Source organism: Ursus arctos, unplaced genomic scaffold, assembly GCF_023065955.2.
Source record: "Ursus arctos isolate Adak ecotype North America unplaced genomic scaffold, UrsArc2.0 scaffold_23, whole genome shotgun sequence".
NCBI classification, from domain to species: domain Eukaryota; kingdom Metazoa; phylum Chordata; class Mammalia; order Carnivora; family Ursidae; genus Ursus; species Ursus arctos.
The window spans coordinates 40121850-40139383 of record NW_026622908.1 but is presented as its reverse complement, the minus strand read 5'-3'; the positions used below and the strand labels follow the sequence as shown (position 1 = coordinate 40139383).

General features: G+C 54.8%; 1 protein-coding gene and 1 long non-coding RNA gene across 5 annotated transcripts; one reads left to right on the top strand and one right to left on the bottom strand.

The window, feature by feature from the left end:
• Positions 1-753: 753 nt before the first annotated feature.
• Positions 754-7742, bottom strand: LOC113246994 (uncharacterized). Its single transcript, XR_008961155.1, has 3 exons — positions 7486-7742; positions 4494-4724; positions 754-1150 (listed from the first exon to the last, which is right to left on the bottom strand). It is a non-coding gene; the product is annotated as an uncharacterized LOC113246994 (long non-coding RNA).
• LOC113246993 (galectin-12) lies at positions 7604-17075 on the top strand. 4 transcript variants are annotated; one of them, XM_026487791.4, is made up of 9 exons: positions 7604-7711; positions 9588-9676; positions 9803-10016; positions 10834-10953; positions 11474-11512; positions 12139-12165; positions 12697-12785; positions 15735-15888; positions 16430-17075. In XM_026487791.4, exons 2-9 carry the CDS (start codon positions 9636-9638, stop codon positions 16574-16576), a joined length of 831 nt encoding a protein of 276 aa, XP_026343576.3. In that variant the 5' UTR covers positions 7604-7711; positions 9588-9635; the 3' UTR covers positions 16577-17075. The 4 variants fall into 4 exon arrangements, with proteins under 4 accessions (XP_026343576.3, XP_026343573.3, XP_026343572.3 ...); XM_026487788.4 differs by lacking the exon at positions 7604-7711 and adding an exon at positions 7835-7917 and having other exon boundaries at positions 15738-15888; XM_026487787.4 differs by lacking the exon at positions 7604-7711 and adding an exon at positions 7835-7917.
• The last annotated feature ends 459 nt before the right edge of the window (positions 17076-17534 follow it).

The window sequence follows — 17534 nt, the reverse complement described above, 5'->3', positions numbered from 1 at the left end:
CTGGGAGAGGATGAGGTGAGATCCCAGAAATCTGGGGGCTAAACCTGAGCGCAGGAGCTTCTGAGGCCTCAGAGCCCTAGAGCCACGGTTAGCTCTGCTGGGGAGCAGCCACCTCTGCTTCCACTTCCACCCGAAGTAGAGTCGGAGGCTGGATCCCCGAGAGAGACACTGGACGCCTGGCTCGCTTTGATTGAATTACCAACAGAAGGTCATTCCCCAGTATGTGCTCATTCCGGTTAAGGGGCATTGGCAGGACCGACAGGGAGCTAGGAGAAGAAGCCTTGAAGGCAACTCTGGTGCCTTTTCCGGGGGTCCGACGGCCCGCTGGACCTGAGAACCGCCCCCCCCCCCCCCCCCAGTAAGGCCTGCGGGCCGCGGCGCCGCGGTTCGGTGGGGAGGAGCCCGGTTCCTGTGGCCGGGCCTAAGGGGCACAGCTGAACCGCCTGGGGCTGGTGGCCTGTCCCCAGGCCGCTTACCTGGGGCTCGAGGGGCGGGGCCGGGGCGGGGCCGGGAGAAGCGAGAGAGGCGGTGCCTGCTCTCCCCGCTGGCGGCCGGGGTGAGGCCCATCCCGCTGCTGCGGCTCCGCGCCTGACCGGGCCCAGTCGGCTCTGCCTGGGGCTAGCGGAGCCGGGGGGCGGTGGAGGACGCTGGCGAGGCGCAATGAGGCCCTGCCTAGGGCGGAGGGGCGCCTGGCTGGGAACCCGGGGCGCGCAGCAAACGAAGGGGCGCGCGGGCGCCGTGCGCACGGGGGAGGGAATGGAGGGGGCGCTCAGAGGGGCGCTTAGAGGCCCAGGAAAGGCGGTGGCGGAGGTCATCGGGGGTGGAAGGTAATGCAGAACAGTAGGAAAGGAAGCCGGAGGTGCCATCCGACGTGGCTGCTGAAGCCCACTGAGCGACTAACGCATTGATGCCAGATTAGGAGGGCCTGGGAGGCACGCTGGGGAGTTAAGATCTTGAGGGATTCAGAGTTTTTATTTGAGGGGCGCCTGGGTGGCTCAGTCGGTTCAGCGTCTGCCTTGGGCTCAGGTCATGATCCCAGGGTCCCGGAATCAAGTCTCCTGTCCATCAGGCTCTCTGCTCAGTGGGGAGCCTGCTTCTCCCTCCATCTTTGCAGCTCCCCTGCTTGTGCGCACGCGCTCTCTCTCTCTCTCTGTCAAAAAAATAAATAAAATCTTAAAAAAAAACCCAAAGTTTTTATTTGAATTATTTATATAACTTAAATTCTATGTTATGTAACTAATTATGTAATATATATAATATATGCAAAAGAACACATGGAAGGCCCCTGGGTGGCTCAGTTGGTTAGCTGTGGGACTCTTGATAAGGGCTCAGGTCTTGATATAAGGGTCGTGAGTTCTAGCCCAGGGATGGCTCCAGGCTGGGCGCTGAGACTACTTAAAAAAAAAAAAAAAAAAAAAAAGCACATGGAATACATGTAGTTGTGAAACACAGTAAGATTACTCCCCAGGAACACACCAGTCTACTTAAGAACAGGAACGTACCCAGCGCGGATGCTCCTGCCTGTGTCCCTCCCTTATCCCATCTCCCTGCCTCCCTCTGCCAGAGATAACCTCTCCCCACTCCTGTGTCTATTATGCCCTTGCTCTTTTTTTTTTTTTTTAAGATTTTATTTATTAGAGAGAGAGAGCCTGACAAGGGGCAGAGGGAGATGGAGAAGCAGACTCAGCCCTGGAGTGGGGAGCCCTTCCCAGGCTCTATCCTAGAATCCTGGGATCATGACCTGAGCTGAAGGCAGACGATTAACCAACTGAGCCACCGAGGCACTCTCATGCCCTTGCTTTTTAAGATAGCTTTTTAAAATCCCTTCTTTGTACTCCTCTTACATCATTTCATTTTGCATATGTGAAGCTTTATAAAAATGGTATGCTGTATGCTATCTTCTGCAACTTGCTTCTTTCAAGGCTGTTTCCATAATACATACATAGTACTGTATACATCTGTAATTCATTTTCCCTGCTGGAAAATATTCCATTCTGTGAATATACCACAATTGATCGACCTGGTGATAAAGTCACATGATTTTTTCCTAATTTGGAATTAGAAACTATTGAAAAGAACCCAAATTGTGCCCTGACGGATGCACACAAGAGATTCTACAGAATTTAGTACCTGGGAAGGTATGTAAATATTCAACTTTACAACAGAATACTAAAACATTTTCCCAAGTGATGGTGCCAATTTCACTTCTAGCAGCCATGTGTAAGCATTCTTGGGGATTTACATCTTCTCCAGCACTTAGTACTGTCATGCTTGCTTTCTCCAGGTAAATGGATAGAACTAGTATTTTACTAAGAAGTCTTACTGGAAGTTTCAATTTGCATGTCACTGATCACTAAGATTGAAACCTTTACATATATGTATCAGCCATTTAGATTTCCTCTTGTAAAAAGTGCCTGTTCATGTCTTTTGCCCAATTTTCGATGGAGCTGTTTTCTTGTTAGCGTGTTGAGGCCGTGTATGTGTTCTTGGCGCTCTCCTTTGTCAGTCGTGTTTGCTTACACGTATTTTCTTCCAGGTCATGGTTTGTCTTTTCACTTTCTTTATGGAGTCTCCCGATAAAGAGAAGCTATTAACTTTAATGAAGTAGAGCTTATCAGTCCCCTTTTTTGTAGCTAGCACTCTGTGTCTTGCCATGAAGTTCTTTCTTGCTCTGAAGTCAGAAAACTATTCTTCTATCTTTTCTTGTAGAAGTTTTAAACTTTTGTCTTGTTCATTTAAACTACCTGGAATTGATTTTTCCCCATATGAATAATCCCCATATGATTTATGTCAGCCTGGCATATTCATAGTTTCTTCTTCCCCCAGGAATGAGCAAGACCACCTCTGTCATGTGTCAGGCTTTAGTGAACGAGCAAGGAAATCGTTGGCTATATTCTACTCCATTGGTAAATGTGTCTGTCTTTGTGCTCCTATCATGTGATCTTAATCACTCTATCTTTAGGATAAATCTTGACATATGGAATTCTCCAGACTCCTCTCCCCATCCCCTTAGTCTTCCACAGAAGCTTCTTGGCTTTTTGCCCTTCCATAAATATTAGCTTGCTAAATTGCTCAAAATACTCTGTTGACATTTTGAATGAAATTACATTGAGTCAGTATATCAATTTGGCAATTTCAACATCTTTACAAAATGGAATCTGCCAATCGATTACATATTATCTCTGTTTGTGAGGTCTTCTTTAACGTCTTTCAATGAAGTCTTGATCTTTGGTATATTACATTTGTCCCTCTACTCATTTGGAAGTTCACACTCTATTCTTTTTTTTATTGCCCTTGAAATTTTAACATGCATGCTCAAAGTCTGAAAGTAATATCGTAAACACCCCTCTGCAACAATACAAGGACGTCAGAACACTCATCCCTGTCTTCCTCTCCTATGTTCTTTTAGTTTTGCCCTTTTTAAAAGCCTGAATTCCCTTTATCACCATTCATATACTACACAGACACGGGTATAGATTTGCCTGCTCGCCACTACCTTTGCTCATCACTCCTTCCTGCATTGCAGACCTTCCCGCTGAGGTCATCTTTCTTCTTCTTAAAACATAGCCCTTTGGAGCTCCTGTCATGAAGATCTTTGGTGATTCACTTCTGACTCTCACGGTGCCCCGATGAGGACCCCAGTCACCCTTCCAGGAAGTAAATATGTCTGCTTCTATTTCTTTCTTGTGGTGTTACCAACATTGATGACCAGTGCTAACCTGTATTGAGTTTCGGTAACCAAAAGTGATGGCAAAGTGACAGGAACCCAGCAGGAAAGAAAGAGTCAACCTACATGGTCAAGAGCCGTGGGTGGAAAAAAATCAAGCTACGTCACGTTTTTGGTTGAGATTCGTCCATAAACTTATGTTCCGTGGCGGAGGGAAGAAGGTTCATAGGATAAACATCAAAGGAATGAGAAGTGTTGTGTTAGCCTACTGAGGTTACGGGTGATGCTTGCTCTTCCCCCATTTTACAGTATTTCCATCCAGATGGTTCGATCTCCTTGGTGGGGGCAAGGTAAATAAAAAGTGGCTGGCTTTGTCCTATTGGTTTTCTCCTTCAAGTGTATGTGGTCTCTCTCCAATTAGACTGGAACCTCTTTGAGAGTGAGAGTGATTGCCCCTCCTGTAATGACCACAACGCCTCGTCATACAAAATGGCCGCAGCCACAAAAACTCCCTCCCAGGGCAGAAGAGTATCCAAATAAGTTGAAACTGTCTTCTCCAGAGTGTATTACCATGCTTTCAGGCCATAGCACCTTCATTCCCTCAACAGATGCTGACTGAAATACAAACAATTATAAGAGAAAATTATAAACAATTATATGCCAACAAATTGGGCAATCTGGAAGACAGGGATAAATTCCTAGAAACATATAAACTAACAAATGTTCAGGAACTAAACATCCCCTGTCTGGGCCATTTCCTGCCCCGTCCCCTTCCTCCAAAATGGTCCTGACTGGAATTAGCCAGCTCCCACCCTCCAGATTATACCTGCAGCTTCTCTGTTTTCCATTAGTACACCAGACTCTTTCCAATCCTTTGGTTCAAGATGCTGGAAGCTTTTTTTTTTTTTTCCTTTTGGCCCCTTTCCCTCATCTTTCTCATCAGCCAGCTATCCAGTTCTGTTGATCCTTCCTATCCAGGATTTCTGCTCACACTCTGTTCCAGGGTGGTGCAAAACTCGTCCCGAGAGAAAGAGGATCCATGACGCTCTCCAGTGACCTAGAAGGGAACCAGATAGAAGAAGGGGGTAAGATGTAGACCAAAGTAGGTGAATCTGGGTATAAGTCTCTCCCTAGGCCCAGAGTTACACCCGTTCAGGAGCAGGGATAGGGAAAGAAGTTGCTGGATCAAAGAATGGGGGAGAGTGGGGCACCCTGAGATTCCTGACCGCAGATTATGATTCCCTGGCTACTAATTGGTTACTCATAGATAAATAGATAAATTTGCCTCAGTGGGGATCTGTGGCCAGTGAGAAGAGCACCTGCCTAGTGTATGCTTGGGCCAGGACTCCACACCTGCTGGAGGAGAGACAGAAGGAGCTGGTGGCCGCATAGGAGCCAGAAACCACGACTCCCAATCATTCATTCCTTAAATACACCGAGCAAGTGCTTTATTTATTTATTTTAAGATTTTATTTATTTATTTGATAGAGACAGCGAGAGAGGGAACACAAGCAAAGGGAGTGGGAGAGGGAGAAGCAGGCTTCGTGCCGAGCAGGGAGCCCAATGCGGGGCTCGATCCCAGGACCCTGAGATCATGACCTGAGCCGAAGGCAGATGCTTAATGGCTGAGCCACCCAAGCGCCCCTGAGCAAGTGCTTTAAATGCATCAAGCAAGGCATCACTTGGTAATGAGGGTATAAGTATAAATTTGCCCTCATGGAATTTACCATCAGGAAGTAGGGGGAGGGGGAGACAAATATTAGACAATTCTTCAGTGTATAATGACCAGTTATGATAAGCGCTCTCAGGGACAAGCCCAGGTCTAGGGAGCTGGGGTGGGGTGGGGGGCACCAGCCTGGGGCAGGGGAATCCCCCATCCTGTCAGGGTCAGGGTCATCATCAGCCCTTTCCCTTCTCCCACAAGTTCGCCTCCCTTTGGCTCAGGAAGAGGGATTTGCCCCCTCCCACCCCTGGACAGACCAACAGACACTAAGGCCCTCCTTGATTCTGGAACTTTCCATATTCAACAAGCTCTTGGAGAAAAGATTTAAGCCCAGCCAGATTCTCCCAGCTGTCAAAACCTGGGGCCAGGAGAAATGAAATGTAGCACCTGCTTCCTTCTGCTGCCACACCCACTCCCCACCCCTGCAACAGTCTTGGGGTGCCAGGGTGAGACCAGACATAGCTATTACTCTGTTACAGGCTGAATGGTGCTCTGCCTCCAAAATCAGAAAATCAGATGTTGAAGCCCTAACCCCCAGGAACTAGAATGAGACTATATTTGGACATACGCCTTTTTAAAAAGGGTGATTAAGGTCAAATGAGTTCATAGGGGTAGAATTCCATATGACTGGTCTACTTAGAAGAGATTAGGACACAAACACACAGATCAAGTGTGGGAAAATGAACATGTGTGTTTAAAGAGCCCAGTCGGTGCTATTTTGCTATGCCACCCTCCTGCCTTGATTCAGAGTGGGGACTGAGGCTGGGCTGGGGAGGGGGGCAGGGCACATTTGCCTCAGGCCTAAAGATGGGCACTGTGAGGCCGGGACCAGGACCCAGGTCTGCCTCCCAGGGGCAGGGCCCCCTGCCTTGCCCAACGGGATTCTACACCTTGGTTTCTCCTCCGTGGTATGTAGATTATTGTGTCTGAAGGGACTGAGATGGAATTTCCCCAAACAGAGCACCATCTGCAGCCCGGCTCCTCCTACCCAGCAAGACCTGAGCAAACTTCCTGGTTCTGTACCCCAAGCCCTGCCCATTAAAGCCTAAGTCAGTGAGTGCTTCTCAAACACCGATATGCATCAGAATCACCTGGGGAGGATGCGAAAATGCAGATTCCTGGGCCCCCCTGCCAGAGAGGTTCCTCTTTCCTAGGTCTGGGGTGGGGCCCAGAAGGACACATTTCTAACAAGCTTCCAGGCCTCACTGATGCCACACTTGAGAAGGCCCGGCTCAGATGCTTTTCCCCAGAGCTGACCCTGCACCTGCCTGGCCATCAGAGCAGCCTTATTCTTCCCTCAGCTCCCCAGGCCTTGGAGCCTTTGTCCAGCCTGGAGTGCTGCCAGGAATTCCCTGCCTCCAAGTCTGACAGGGTGCTCGGATCCTGGGACCTCCCAAATCAGGATAAAGTTGAGGGGTTGTGCTGCCTTTTAAAGGGAAGGCTTTACTGGAATTTGAGCCAGAACTGGAGCGACGCTAGTCCAAAGAATCCTGGGGGATCTTGATTAAAAGGCAGATACCTGGGCCCACCCCCAACACAGACCTCCTGTGAAGACACTCTTCTGGAGTCACCCTCTCAATACAGAGCTGAGCAAAGAGAGTCACAGAGAGGGCAAGTGACTTGGCCCAGGGCACACAGCATGTTAGAGCAGAGGCTGAGCGAGAACTCGGGTCACCTTCAGGGTGGAGTATATGGCCCACTGAACCTCGCTGCCTCTTCTGAGCCTCCGGGGTGGGGGGGCCCTCCTCTCTTCCAGCCCCTTCCTCACCATCTTCCACCACCTTTCTGGTGACCGCAGCTGGGCCCTGGCATTTTTAGCTAAAGCTGAAATGGAGCCTCAGGGGACTAGAAATCATGCAAAAGAGAGAAAAGTGGGGGAACGGGCACGGAAGCCAGGGGAATGAAAATCTCTCAGGTGGGAAGGGGAGTCAGGAACCAGAAGCCACCCCATGATATCCAAGCAGCTGGGGCGGGGCTTCTCCTGGGACCTGCCCACGCGTGCCACCACCCCGGGGGCCCAATGACTGGGGAGGGCTCCGATGGCAGCCCAGGAAACCACAAACCCTTGCAGGCCCTAAAAGAGCCTGCCTCTAACCTCCCTCTGCAACAGCTCCGTGCTTCAGATCCAAGTGCAGCCGGAGGCCGGGGTGCTGGTTAGTTAGTTGCTTAGTTCAAGCTTCTGGCTCCTGGACCCGGATTTCTGCTGACAGCCCCAGGCCAGCTGGTGGGACCGGATCTGGGGTGTGGACCAGGGGCGGACCGCTGCCCAGACCTGCCTCTCACGCCTGCTGCAAGGGGCACTGGGACCCTGCTGGGCGCAGGTGAGGCTAACAGCTGGGGGAGCTGCTGCCCTGGCCCCTCAGATCCTGGCTGGGAAAGGCAAGTCCGGCCAGTGGGGGCAGGGCCAGGGCTCCTGGAATCTGGATCTGCAGGCTGAGTTGGAGGCGCTCCACGCCCCATGTCACCTGGAGAAAAACTGGACCCACTTCCTGACCCCTTCATCCTGCAGCCGCCAGTCTTCCACCCGGTGAGCTGCCACTCTGGTCTGGAACCTCCAGGTCTCAGGCCCCCCCACCACTCCCCCACTCCAGCTGGACCCAGACTCCTCCCAGGCGGTGGGTGGAGAGGCCTTGGGTCTTGGGCCCGGCTCCCCCGACACCTGCTCATGGACCTGGAAGGCCCTACTGAGCTTAGCGGAGTGGCTGAACAGCTAATTCCCACCTGGGTGAGAATGATGGGCTCACAGGGTCCTTACATTTTAAAAGTAATAGAGCCTGGAGTCAGAGCTGTGCTGCTAATGCCTGGCGGGGGGCTGGGAGGATCCGGGGCTACTGTGTAGTATCCTTGGGGGGGGGGCACTGAGCATCTTGGGTGGTCTCATCTCCAGCCTGGAAGAGAGTCAGCTTGGAACCTCCAACGGGGGGCTGGGTGTGGGTTCCCCTCACGCGGATTTTCCGAAGTCTGGCCTTGCTTTACAGGAGGCTGAATGCCCAGTGTATTCTGCCCTCTCATTAATGAACGCTAATTATCACTTTCTCTTGACTTGGCCCTCTCCCTCCAGGAGAGCTGCATCAGCTCCACAAATATTACCGGCCAGTCCTAGAGCCTGGGAAGTGGGAGGGACTGAGGTGCTGAGCCTGGCTGAGCTGTGGGCCCTCAGACAGCCAGGAGCTCCGGCACCTCCCCAGGTGCCTGAGTAATGGGGCGAAGCAGCTGCCCAGGTTGCAGCCCCTCCTCGCTTTGCAGGCTGCAAGCTCCTACCTAGAGGGCAGCACTGTTGGGGCTCAGCTCCTTCTAGATGGTTCGGACAACACGTGGAAGGCAGTCTTGTGTTATGCCGACCTGTATACACCTGGGACACGTGCACAATCGTTCTGCAAACACCTATGCAGAGCCCACGCTGTGCCAGGCCAGGCGCTGAGCGCAGAAGGGAAAGGCAGGGCTTCCGCTCTGAGTGGCCTGTGCCTCCAGCAAAAACAGCCAGCCCCCTGGTCTCCCCGTGAGCCCGCCAATGGCCAAGCTAGCCATGCCAGTGAAGTGTCCTGGGAACACAGGGGAGGGAAGGAAAAACGCAGTCACCGTAGCAGGCAGCGCTTGGAGAAGGTGTCAGAGGACGTTGAAAGTCCAGTTGGATCTTACAGAGCCGAGGGAGAGCAGAGGAAGCGCCCCGAAAAGGCAGGGAGCTGTAAACCTGTGTGTTGCGCTTTAGGAATTGGGCACAGCTTCTGTGTGGGGCGAGGTGAGCCTGGGAAGGTAGGCGGGGCCATTGTTGGGTGTCTCTCCAGGCGTCCGTATCAGGGTCCCAACTTGTCCAGCCTTCTGCCCACCTCCCCGCCCCCCCCAGTTCCTGGGCTCCAGCCAGTAAACAGTCCTCAGGATCTTGATACCAGGCTTCTGGAGGCCAGGGCCAGTCTCATAGAGCCCAAGGAGCTAGGGGGAGGGACAGGGCTGGTGTTCTAAGTGGGCGATGGAGCTGAACTTGGCTTCCCCAGGGCAATGTGGCTTTGACATGTGAGAGTCTGGGAAAGGGGAGAAGGTGGAAGAGAACCCCAATATTTCCCCATCAGGATGTTTTCTGTTTGGGGCAGGAGAGTGGAGTTTTCTTGTTCTTCCCTCCCCACCTGCCCACCTGGCACGGGGCTCCCTCGTAAGACCTATTCTCCAGCCGCATATGGCTAGTTTTCTCCCCTTGTTCAGGTGGTTCCTTATGTCACGACAATTTTCGGTGGCCTGCGCGCGGGCAAGATGGTCATGCTACAGGGAGTGGTCCCTCTAAAGGCACACAGGTAAGGGGGTGCTCCACGCGGGAGCTGGAGCTCAGCCCCAGCGGCATCGAGCTGGAGGCTCCTCTCTGCCTTCGGGGTCTCGGGGTTCCCGACCAGGGGTGCCCCTTCGAGAGCACCTCTCACCAGGTTCCAGGTGGACTTTCAGTGCGGCTGCAGCCTGCACCCCCGGCCGGATATCGCCATCCACTTCAACCCGCGCTTCCACACCAGCAAGCCGCATGTCATCTGCAACACCCTGCGCTTGGAGCGCTGGCAGGCCGAGGCCCGGTGGCCCCGCCTGCCCCTGCAGAGAGGGGCGCCCTTCCTCATCCTCTTTCTCTTCGGAAATGAGGAGATGAAGGTGAGGGGAAGGGATGGGCGTCGGTGTCTAGGACCTGCATCCCTCCACTGCTCCTTCCTTCTGCCGAAATCCCCACGTCACTGTTGAGGAGGGGTGTCACCCGCCAGGAGAGCCTGAGACCCGAGAGGACAGAGCAGCCGCCCAGCCCCGTCCCAAGCTGCCCGGGGCCCACGTGGCCTGGGACCCGGGGTGGCAAGAAAGGTCTCCCGCGCCTGGCCCTGGGGAGGCCCCCACTGCCATCGTCCTAGCAAGCTCTTCAAGAGCGCCTGCAATATGCTGGGCTCTGTTCTAGCCCCTAAATATCCGCTGGGTAGGTCCTCATGGGGCGGATCCTCACATCCTCCCCATCTCTGGGCCTCAGTGGAGGGGGGTGGGGCGCAGGGACAGAGACCTCCACTTCAAGCCTTTCTCCGTGGATGGGAACTCCTGCCAGGAAGATGCCAGGACCTCGACCTCTCCAGGGGAAAGGGAAGCTGGTGGGAGCAGGCAGTGGGGGGAGGGGGGAGGGGTCATCGGCCTCCTGAACCCCCATTTCCTCTCCTGGGGCTGAGGCTGCTGCAGAGGGATGGTGTGGGGAAGTGCCATGGCAGGGGCAGAGGGAGAGTGACAGGGGCTTTGGTTCCAAGGCCAGCTGGGCAACTTTGGGAAGGTCCCGGAAGCTCCCCAAGCCTTGGTCACCTCGTCTGTCCAATGTGCCTGCCTCTCAGAGTGGGTCTGAAGTGAAACGAGGGACATTTCAGGTCAGAGCGCCCAGCGACGCCAGGCACGTTAGTGCAGATTCAGTGCTGCTGAGCTGTCTGTCTGTCCGTCCTTCCAGGTGAGTGTGAACGGACAACACTTTCTCCACTACCGCTACCGGCTCCCGCTGTCTCGTGTGGACACCCTGGGCATATTTGGTGACATCCTGGTGGAGGCCGTTGGATTCCTGAACATCAGCGTGAGTTCCCTGAGTGGCAACGGCCCCTGTCTTCCCCTGGTGCCTGGGCGGGCCCAGGACCCCCCACTCCGCCGCCCCAGGCAGGCCCTGTCACACTCGTTTTACCCAAGGTGGAGGGGATCCAGCAAGTTGTGGGATACGAGTGGGGTGGAGAGGGTGCCCACCGAAGGGGACCTGAGAGCAATGGCCAGGAGGTGACCCGCTTGCGCACCTGGAGCCATGGGGCCCAAACAGCAGCTAGCTCTGTCATTCGCCCCAGAGCACCTTATTAAAAGTGCAGATTTCTAGGACCCGCCACCAGACCTTCAGATCAGCACGTGTGAGGAGGGGCCTAGGAATCCGCATGTTCAAATGCCAGGCTTGAGAAAGGCCGGCAAGGCTTCCAGGGAGAATGAGGAGCTACCAAAGCGAGCCTCTGCCCACCTCCCAGGCAAGGGCAGGGGGCGGGAGCTCCGGGAATGACTCACAGGGCCTGCAGCGGGCCTGAACCCCTCGTGATGCTTTTCCTCTTTCCTGACAGCCGTTTGCAGAGGGCGGCAGCGAGTACCCGGTTGGATACGTGAGTCTCCAGGGAGCAAGGTTGTCCCTTGTGGTTCCGGCCACACTAGCTGAGCCACCGGGGCTCCCATCTCCCCCGGCTGGACCTGCCGGTCACGGGGCTGCCGCCCAAGTTGGCGAAAGCCAGCTGCCCTTCCCTCACTGGGCAGTTGCCATGGATCCTGTCCCCCACCCCCAACCCCCGGTAGCTGGCAAGCCTGGATTCTCCTCTGGCAGCCCGAGCTGGGGCCAGCTTGGGAAGATGGACGGGGTGGGCTTGCTGCCCAGGATGGGCAGAGCCCCAGGACTCCTATCGGAAGATCCTGCCAAGTTGCAGCTTTCTGTCCTCAGCAACCGGCAGAGGCAGCCAGGGTCAGCCCGCAGGACAGGGGGACAGATGAGGCCCAAGGCCACACAATAAGTGAATGCCAGACCCTCTGTCCTGTTCTTCCCCGTTCTTCCAGACCTAGTGTCTGCTGAATCCAAGAGGGGCCCCCCGGGACTCTAACCGTTCACCTGTGTTGCGTTCGAGAGAGACAAGCCCCAGATCCCCCCAGTTCTTAATAATAATACTGAGAAGCTTTCCTTCACTGAACAAACACCGCATGGTTTCTATGTCCCCTTTCTCTTTCTTTCTCCCCTTGACAGCCTTTCCTGCTGAAGAGCCCCAGCCTGGTGAGTGACCTCCCTCCTGGGTCACCTGGTGGGAAATGCCCTCAGCATCAAGCTTCCCCCTTCCTTCATAGACACCTGCGGGCTGCAGTGGGCCAGGCAGCTTCAGGCTGAAACCCCAGCCTCGTTTTACCTTTTCTCCATTTATTCTGCATACAATTATTTGCTACTCTTCTGTGCCAGGCCCGGTGCCGGCTCTAGGATAGAGGGACCAGCCAGTCCCAGCACTCCAGTTGCTCGCAGGCTGGTGGGGAGACAGACCGGTGAACAGGACATTACAGTTCAGGGTGCAGCAATGGGGGATGTGTCTGGTGCTCCTGGGCCCCAGGAAGGGGGGCGGCCACTGAGCTCAGCCCTGAAAGGCCAGGGAGAGCCGAAGCCTGCGGTAGATGTTTGGTGAATGAGCAGAGCTGAGTGTCCTCTTGGCTGCGGGCCTTGAGGCCGACTTACCAGCCCCAGGGCTCCCCTGGGGGCAGCCGCTCTCCCCAGACCCCTGTGTGCCCCCCTTCTCAGTCATCTCCCCTCTTCCTACAGGAGCTGCCCTGCTCGCGTGCCCTCCCCCGGGGTCTCTGGCCCGGACAGGTCATCATACTGCGGGGGCTGGTCCTGCCGGAGCCAAAGGAGTGAGTATCCAGATGGAAGGGAGGGAGAGGCAGATCTGATGGAGCACGAGCTCTACAAGCGTCCCCTCTGCCATCTCCAACACCGCTGCCCCATCGTGGAGCTTGTGGTTGGAAGGGTGCTCAGTGCTCAGTCCCACCAACTGAGCACTGGTCGGTGCTCCGTGCTCAGGCTCCCCCCGCAGCCCTGACAGCCCCAATTCTGGGAGTACCTTCCCCGCCTGTCCCTCTGGTCAGGCCAACCAGCCTCTCATCGCAGGTGCCAGCTCAGGCCTCCGGAAAGGTCCTTTAAGGGCTCAGGCTGAGACCCAGAGAGAGAATTCAACCTCCCAGGGTGACAGAGTGCCCTAGTTTCCGGCGGGGGCGGGGGGGAGGCCCAGAGCCAGGCAGGAGGGGCTCAGAGCCACACACCAACTACCGGGACGCTGCCTCACCTCTCCCACAGGGGGCGCTCCTGCTCAGCTTCCCCAACCTGCAGGCTCCAGGCTGCTTTCGCTTTCTTTTTCCTTCCTTTTTTCGTTCTCCCCTCTCCTTCCTTCTTTCCCTCCTTTCCTTGCTGGAATTGCGTTGGATGTCGTGACTTTTCTGGGCCAGGTCGCCTGGGTCTCACTTCTGCTGAGGACACTTACTGCCTCTGTGCCCCTTCAAGGAAGTTACTTTTCCTTTCTGTGCCTCAGTTTCCTCGTGTGTAAAAAGAGGTAATGATTAGTGCCAGCTTCGGGGGTGGTGTGCATGCTTAGAACTGGGCCAGGCGCATCGTAAGCGCTCGACAAATGTCATCAAAATGGTCTCTGTGGAGGGGCAGGAGGGAAGGGAATTGCCCTGTCTTCTTCTGTTTCGGTTTTGTTGTCTGGAGTCACTGACCTCACTAAACTCTTGCCCTGCCTGCTCTTTCTGGAGCAGTCCTGTGAATTCTGGAGCAGGCATGCAGCACAGCCCCGGGCAGCATGAACCTCCAAAGCCCGGCACAGCGGGGCTGGGGTCTGGCTTGTGCCTCTTATAAACTGTGTGGTCTTGGGGAAGTCACGACATCTTTCTGAGGCTGGAGTCCTGAGTTTCCCCATCAGAATAAAAGGAGAAAGATCATCTCAGTCCTAGAGGGAAAATGAAAAAGTTCCCAGGGGTAGAAAGAACACTGTCCCCCCAAAAAACTTGGGAGACGTGACACCAGGTTCATGTCCTAGCTCAACGTCGAATGGTTATTATTAGGGACGCGGCAGGTGACTTAACTGCTCTCTCTCGGGGACCATGAATTCACACGCCCTCCGAGGTCGGACAGGTGACATAAATAGTGAAGCCCTGGTTGGGAAGGGAACTTGGAAAGAGTATTTCCATAAAGCCACTCAGGCCGGACCTTCTGATTATTTTACAAAGAGAAGCTGGAAGCCATCTTTCATATAAACTTTCCCAGTTTGGGCACGTGGTATTGCTTTGAAGTTGAAGAACACTGTGGATCCGCCAGGACATTTCTACAGGGCCACTTCCGCCACAGGCCGCCAACATCAAGACTTGGCGTTCAGCCAGCCCGCAATAAATGCTGTTACTGTTGTTTTCTGGAAGCGACTGTGGCTTGAATTGGACAGAGGGAGTAGGAGTTGGAGGGCAGGGAATTCGTCTGCATTAAAAATCCGTCCTTCCCTCTCCATCCTTCCTCGCAAGCACCGGGCAGGTGGGCGGCTGCACCTGCTGAGAGCCAGCACGGAGCTCCGCTAGGGCATCTGGAAGGAGTCGGTTACCTGGCCCAGGGCTGTGCTGGACAGGGATGAGGTTGCGGGGGTGGGAGTTGGGGGCAAACACCGAGGCCTCCAGGAGTTCCAGGCCAGTGGGAAGGGCATGGGCTGGTGCTAGAGGCTCCGTGCGGTGCACTCTCCAGGGCCCCTGCCTTCCAAGCTTCTTCCCAGTGGTGAGCCCTTGCTGGCTCCTTCCCAAAGCTGGAGAATGTCTGCGGCATCCTCCTAGAACACATCCAGCTGGAGTCCCTGAAAGACCCGCCCAGGGCACACTAACGCCCCCTTTTACCCCTGCCCTTTGCCTCCCGGTCTTCCAGCGATCAGGCTCTTATCCACCTCTTATCAGGCTCTTATCCTCAGCTTCCTGCCGAGGTCTCAGGCAACAGTTGAAGGGGTGTTGTTTCAAAGGTGACTTTGGAAACTTCCTGGACATAAAACAGAATCCGGCTGCCTTATGAGGGGTAGGTGCCAGGCAGCAGAAAGGCACCCAAATCTGGAGCCCTGCACTGTTGCCAGCCCGAAGCCCCGCAGCTATTACTAGTGACAGGGCCAGCCACGTGACTTCCTGTCCTCGTCAGTTACACGGGCTGCTGAACCTCAAGGCCCAGGATTTCTGGGAGGGCTCCGGAAATCTACTGTGTGCCAGGCACTCGCTCGATTCCACGTACATTATCTCCTTTGTTCCTTCCGTGGCCCTATGAGGGAGGTATTGTATTCGAGAGTGACATTTGTTACACATGCCCGGTGCTGTTCTAGCACTTTACACAGGACGACTGGTGAGGCAGGTACTCTTCTCCCCATGCTACAGATCAGGAAACTGAGGCACAGAGACGTGAAGTGACCTCCCCAAGGTCACAGGACTGGAAAGAGCAGAGCAGGGTTGAAGCCGGGTAGCCTGGCTCTAACCCCCACGCTATTTGCAAAGCACTTCAGGCGATACCTAGCATATAGCACCCAATAAATGTTAGTTACTATTAATATAATGCTCCCCATCTCGAGGAGGGGAAAAGGAGGCTCAGGCAAGGTAATGTGCTCCCCAGGGTCCTCCGGCCAGTGGGCGGCAACGTGGGGATTCAGTCTCAGGTGTGCCTGAGACTCGCTCAGGTGTCCCCACCCCTCTGAGGTGCCGAATCTTCCAGCTGCTCTCCCACATCCATCCCTGAGCCCAGGATCCAGCAGCCACGGCTCAGAGGAGTCAGGGAGCCCCTTCTGCCCCTTCTAGCAGCTTCACATTGAGCCTGCGGGACCAGGCCGCTCACGTGCCCGTGACGTTCAGGGCTTCCTTCGCAGACAGAACCCTGGCCTGGATCTCACCCTGGGGGTGCAAGAAGCTGATCTCGGCCCCCTTCCTCTTCTACCCGAAGCGATTCTTCGAGGTCAGTCAGAGCCAAGTGGCCCGGTCCCTCCGGGGCGGGGCACAGAGCAGCATTCCCATGGGGAGACAGGGGTGCATCCTAGGGATAGGGGGGCAGAGGATGTGGGGCTGGGAAGCCAGAGCCCGCCAGGAGAAGCAGACTTCCACGCCATGGCTCTCAACCCTCCCTACGGCTGCCAGCGATCCCACTTCCAGAAAAGGGATTTAATTAATCAAAGCAGACCCTGGCATTAGGGTTTTCAAAAAAAAAAAGCTCCCTTTTAAGGACTCCCAAGTGCAACCAGGGCTGAGAACCAGTGCGCGAGGGCAGGCGATGGGCACAGATGGTGAAACTGAGGCCCAGGGCTGGGCTGATCCTTGTGGAAGGTCGCAGTGATCTGGTGACAAGCTGGGTGCCCCAGTCCTGTTCTTTCCCACCACCAGGTGCCCCGTGGTCCCGGTCTTTGTGACCCCGAGGGGAGGGCTCGCTGGGTGGGGCGACAGGCAGGCGGTGGACCGTCCGTCTGTCTGGAAACCTGCACACCCCTCCCGGCCTTTCCCAGGTGCTTCTCCTGTGCCAGGAGGGAGGCCTGAAGCTGGCGCTCAACGGGCAGGGCCTGGGGGCCACCAGCCTGCGGCAGCAGACCCTGGAGCGGCTGCGGGAGCTCCGAATCAGCGGCAGCGTCCAGCTCTACTGCATCCACTACTGAGGAGTGAGCCGGGGATCCTGCCAAGGAAGGGAGGGGCCCACCCAGGCCCGGCGCCCCTCGGTGCGGCTCCACTCTCCTCCCTTCCTGGAACCGTGTGCCTGTCACCACCACCTGAGTCTGCAGGGGCTTTGGGCCCCATAGCAGAGGGGAGGCCCCAGAGCGAGAAGGCTCCTCAAAGGCAGTGGCTCCCTCCGCCAGGAGCCTGGGACTTGGCTCCATCCTTCCTGCAGGGCTGAGACAGTGGGCAGGTGGAGCAGCCCAACAAGGACAGTGGCTGAGGGGTGCCCGGGTGGCTCAGTCAGTTGAGCATCCGACTCTTGATTCTGGCTCAGGTCAGGATCTCAAAGTCATGAGATCGAGCCCCGTATCCAGCTCCGTGTTCAGCAGGGAGTCTGCTTGAGATTCCTTCCCTTCCTCTCCTCTGTCCCCCCCTCCGCCCTTGCTCTCTCCGAAATAAATAAATAAATAAAATCTTTAAAAAAGAAAGGAAAGAAAAAAACTGCGATTAAATTGGGTATTAAGCCCCAGTTTGGGGACTCAGTCTAAGTGACACCATTTGGGGTCACTAAAAAGTGACACTTTTTTAGCCACCTCAATAAACTCAACTTAAAGAAAAAGACTAATCCAGAGGGGTGCCTGGCTGGCTCACTTGGAAGAGCGTGTAACCCTTGATCTCAGGGTCATGAGTTTGAGCCCACATTGGATGTAAATATTACTTAAATAAATAGAAACTTAAAAAAAAAAACGAGTAGTCCGTGGAAAGTAAGAACATGATAATCATTCAGAGCTAGTTCAATTAATTAATTTATGAAACGATTAGAGAAAGAATCTTGCTTTCATTACTTAAATATTAAAGACACTCTGTTAGAAGTGAAGTCAAAGCTGAAATACGTTCCAAAGCCATCTCCGGGACTGAGACACAAACACTTTCAAAGTCAGATCAGCTCCTTCCACCCGC

Bases quoted from the DNA above. Each gene is read 5' to 3' on its own strand.
- LOC113246993 (XM_026487787.4), top strand. From the start codon at position 7,849: ATGTCACCTGGAGAAAAACTGGACCCACTTCCTGACCCCTTCATCCTG. The intron at 11,513-12,138 runs GTGAGTCTCCAG...TCCCCTTGACAG, and splicing joins GCGAGTACCCGGTTGGATAC to CCTTTCCTGCTGAAGAGCCC. The intron at 15,889-16,429 runs GTCAGTCAGAGC...GGCCTTTCCCAG, and splicing joins ACCCGAAGCGATTCTTCGAG to GTGCTTCTCCTGTGCCAGGA.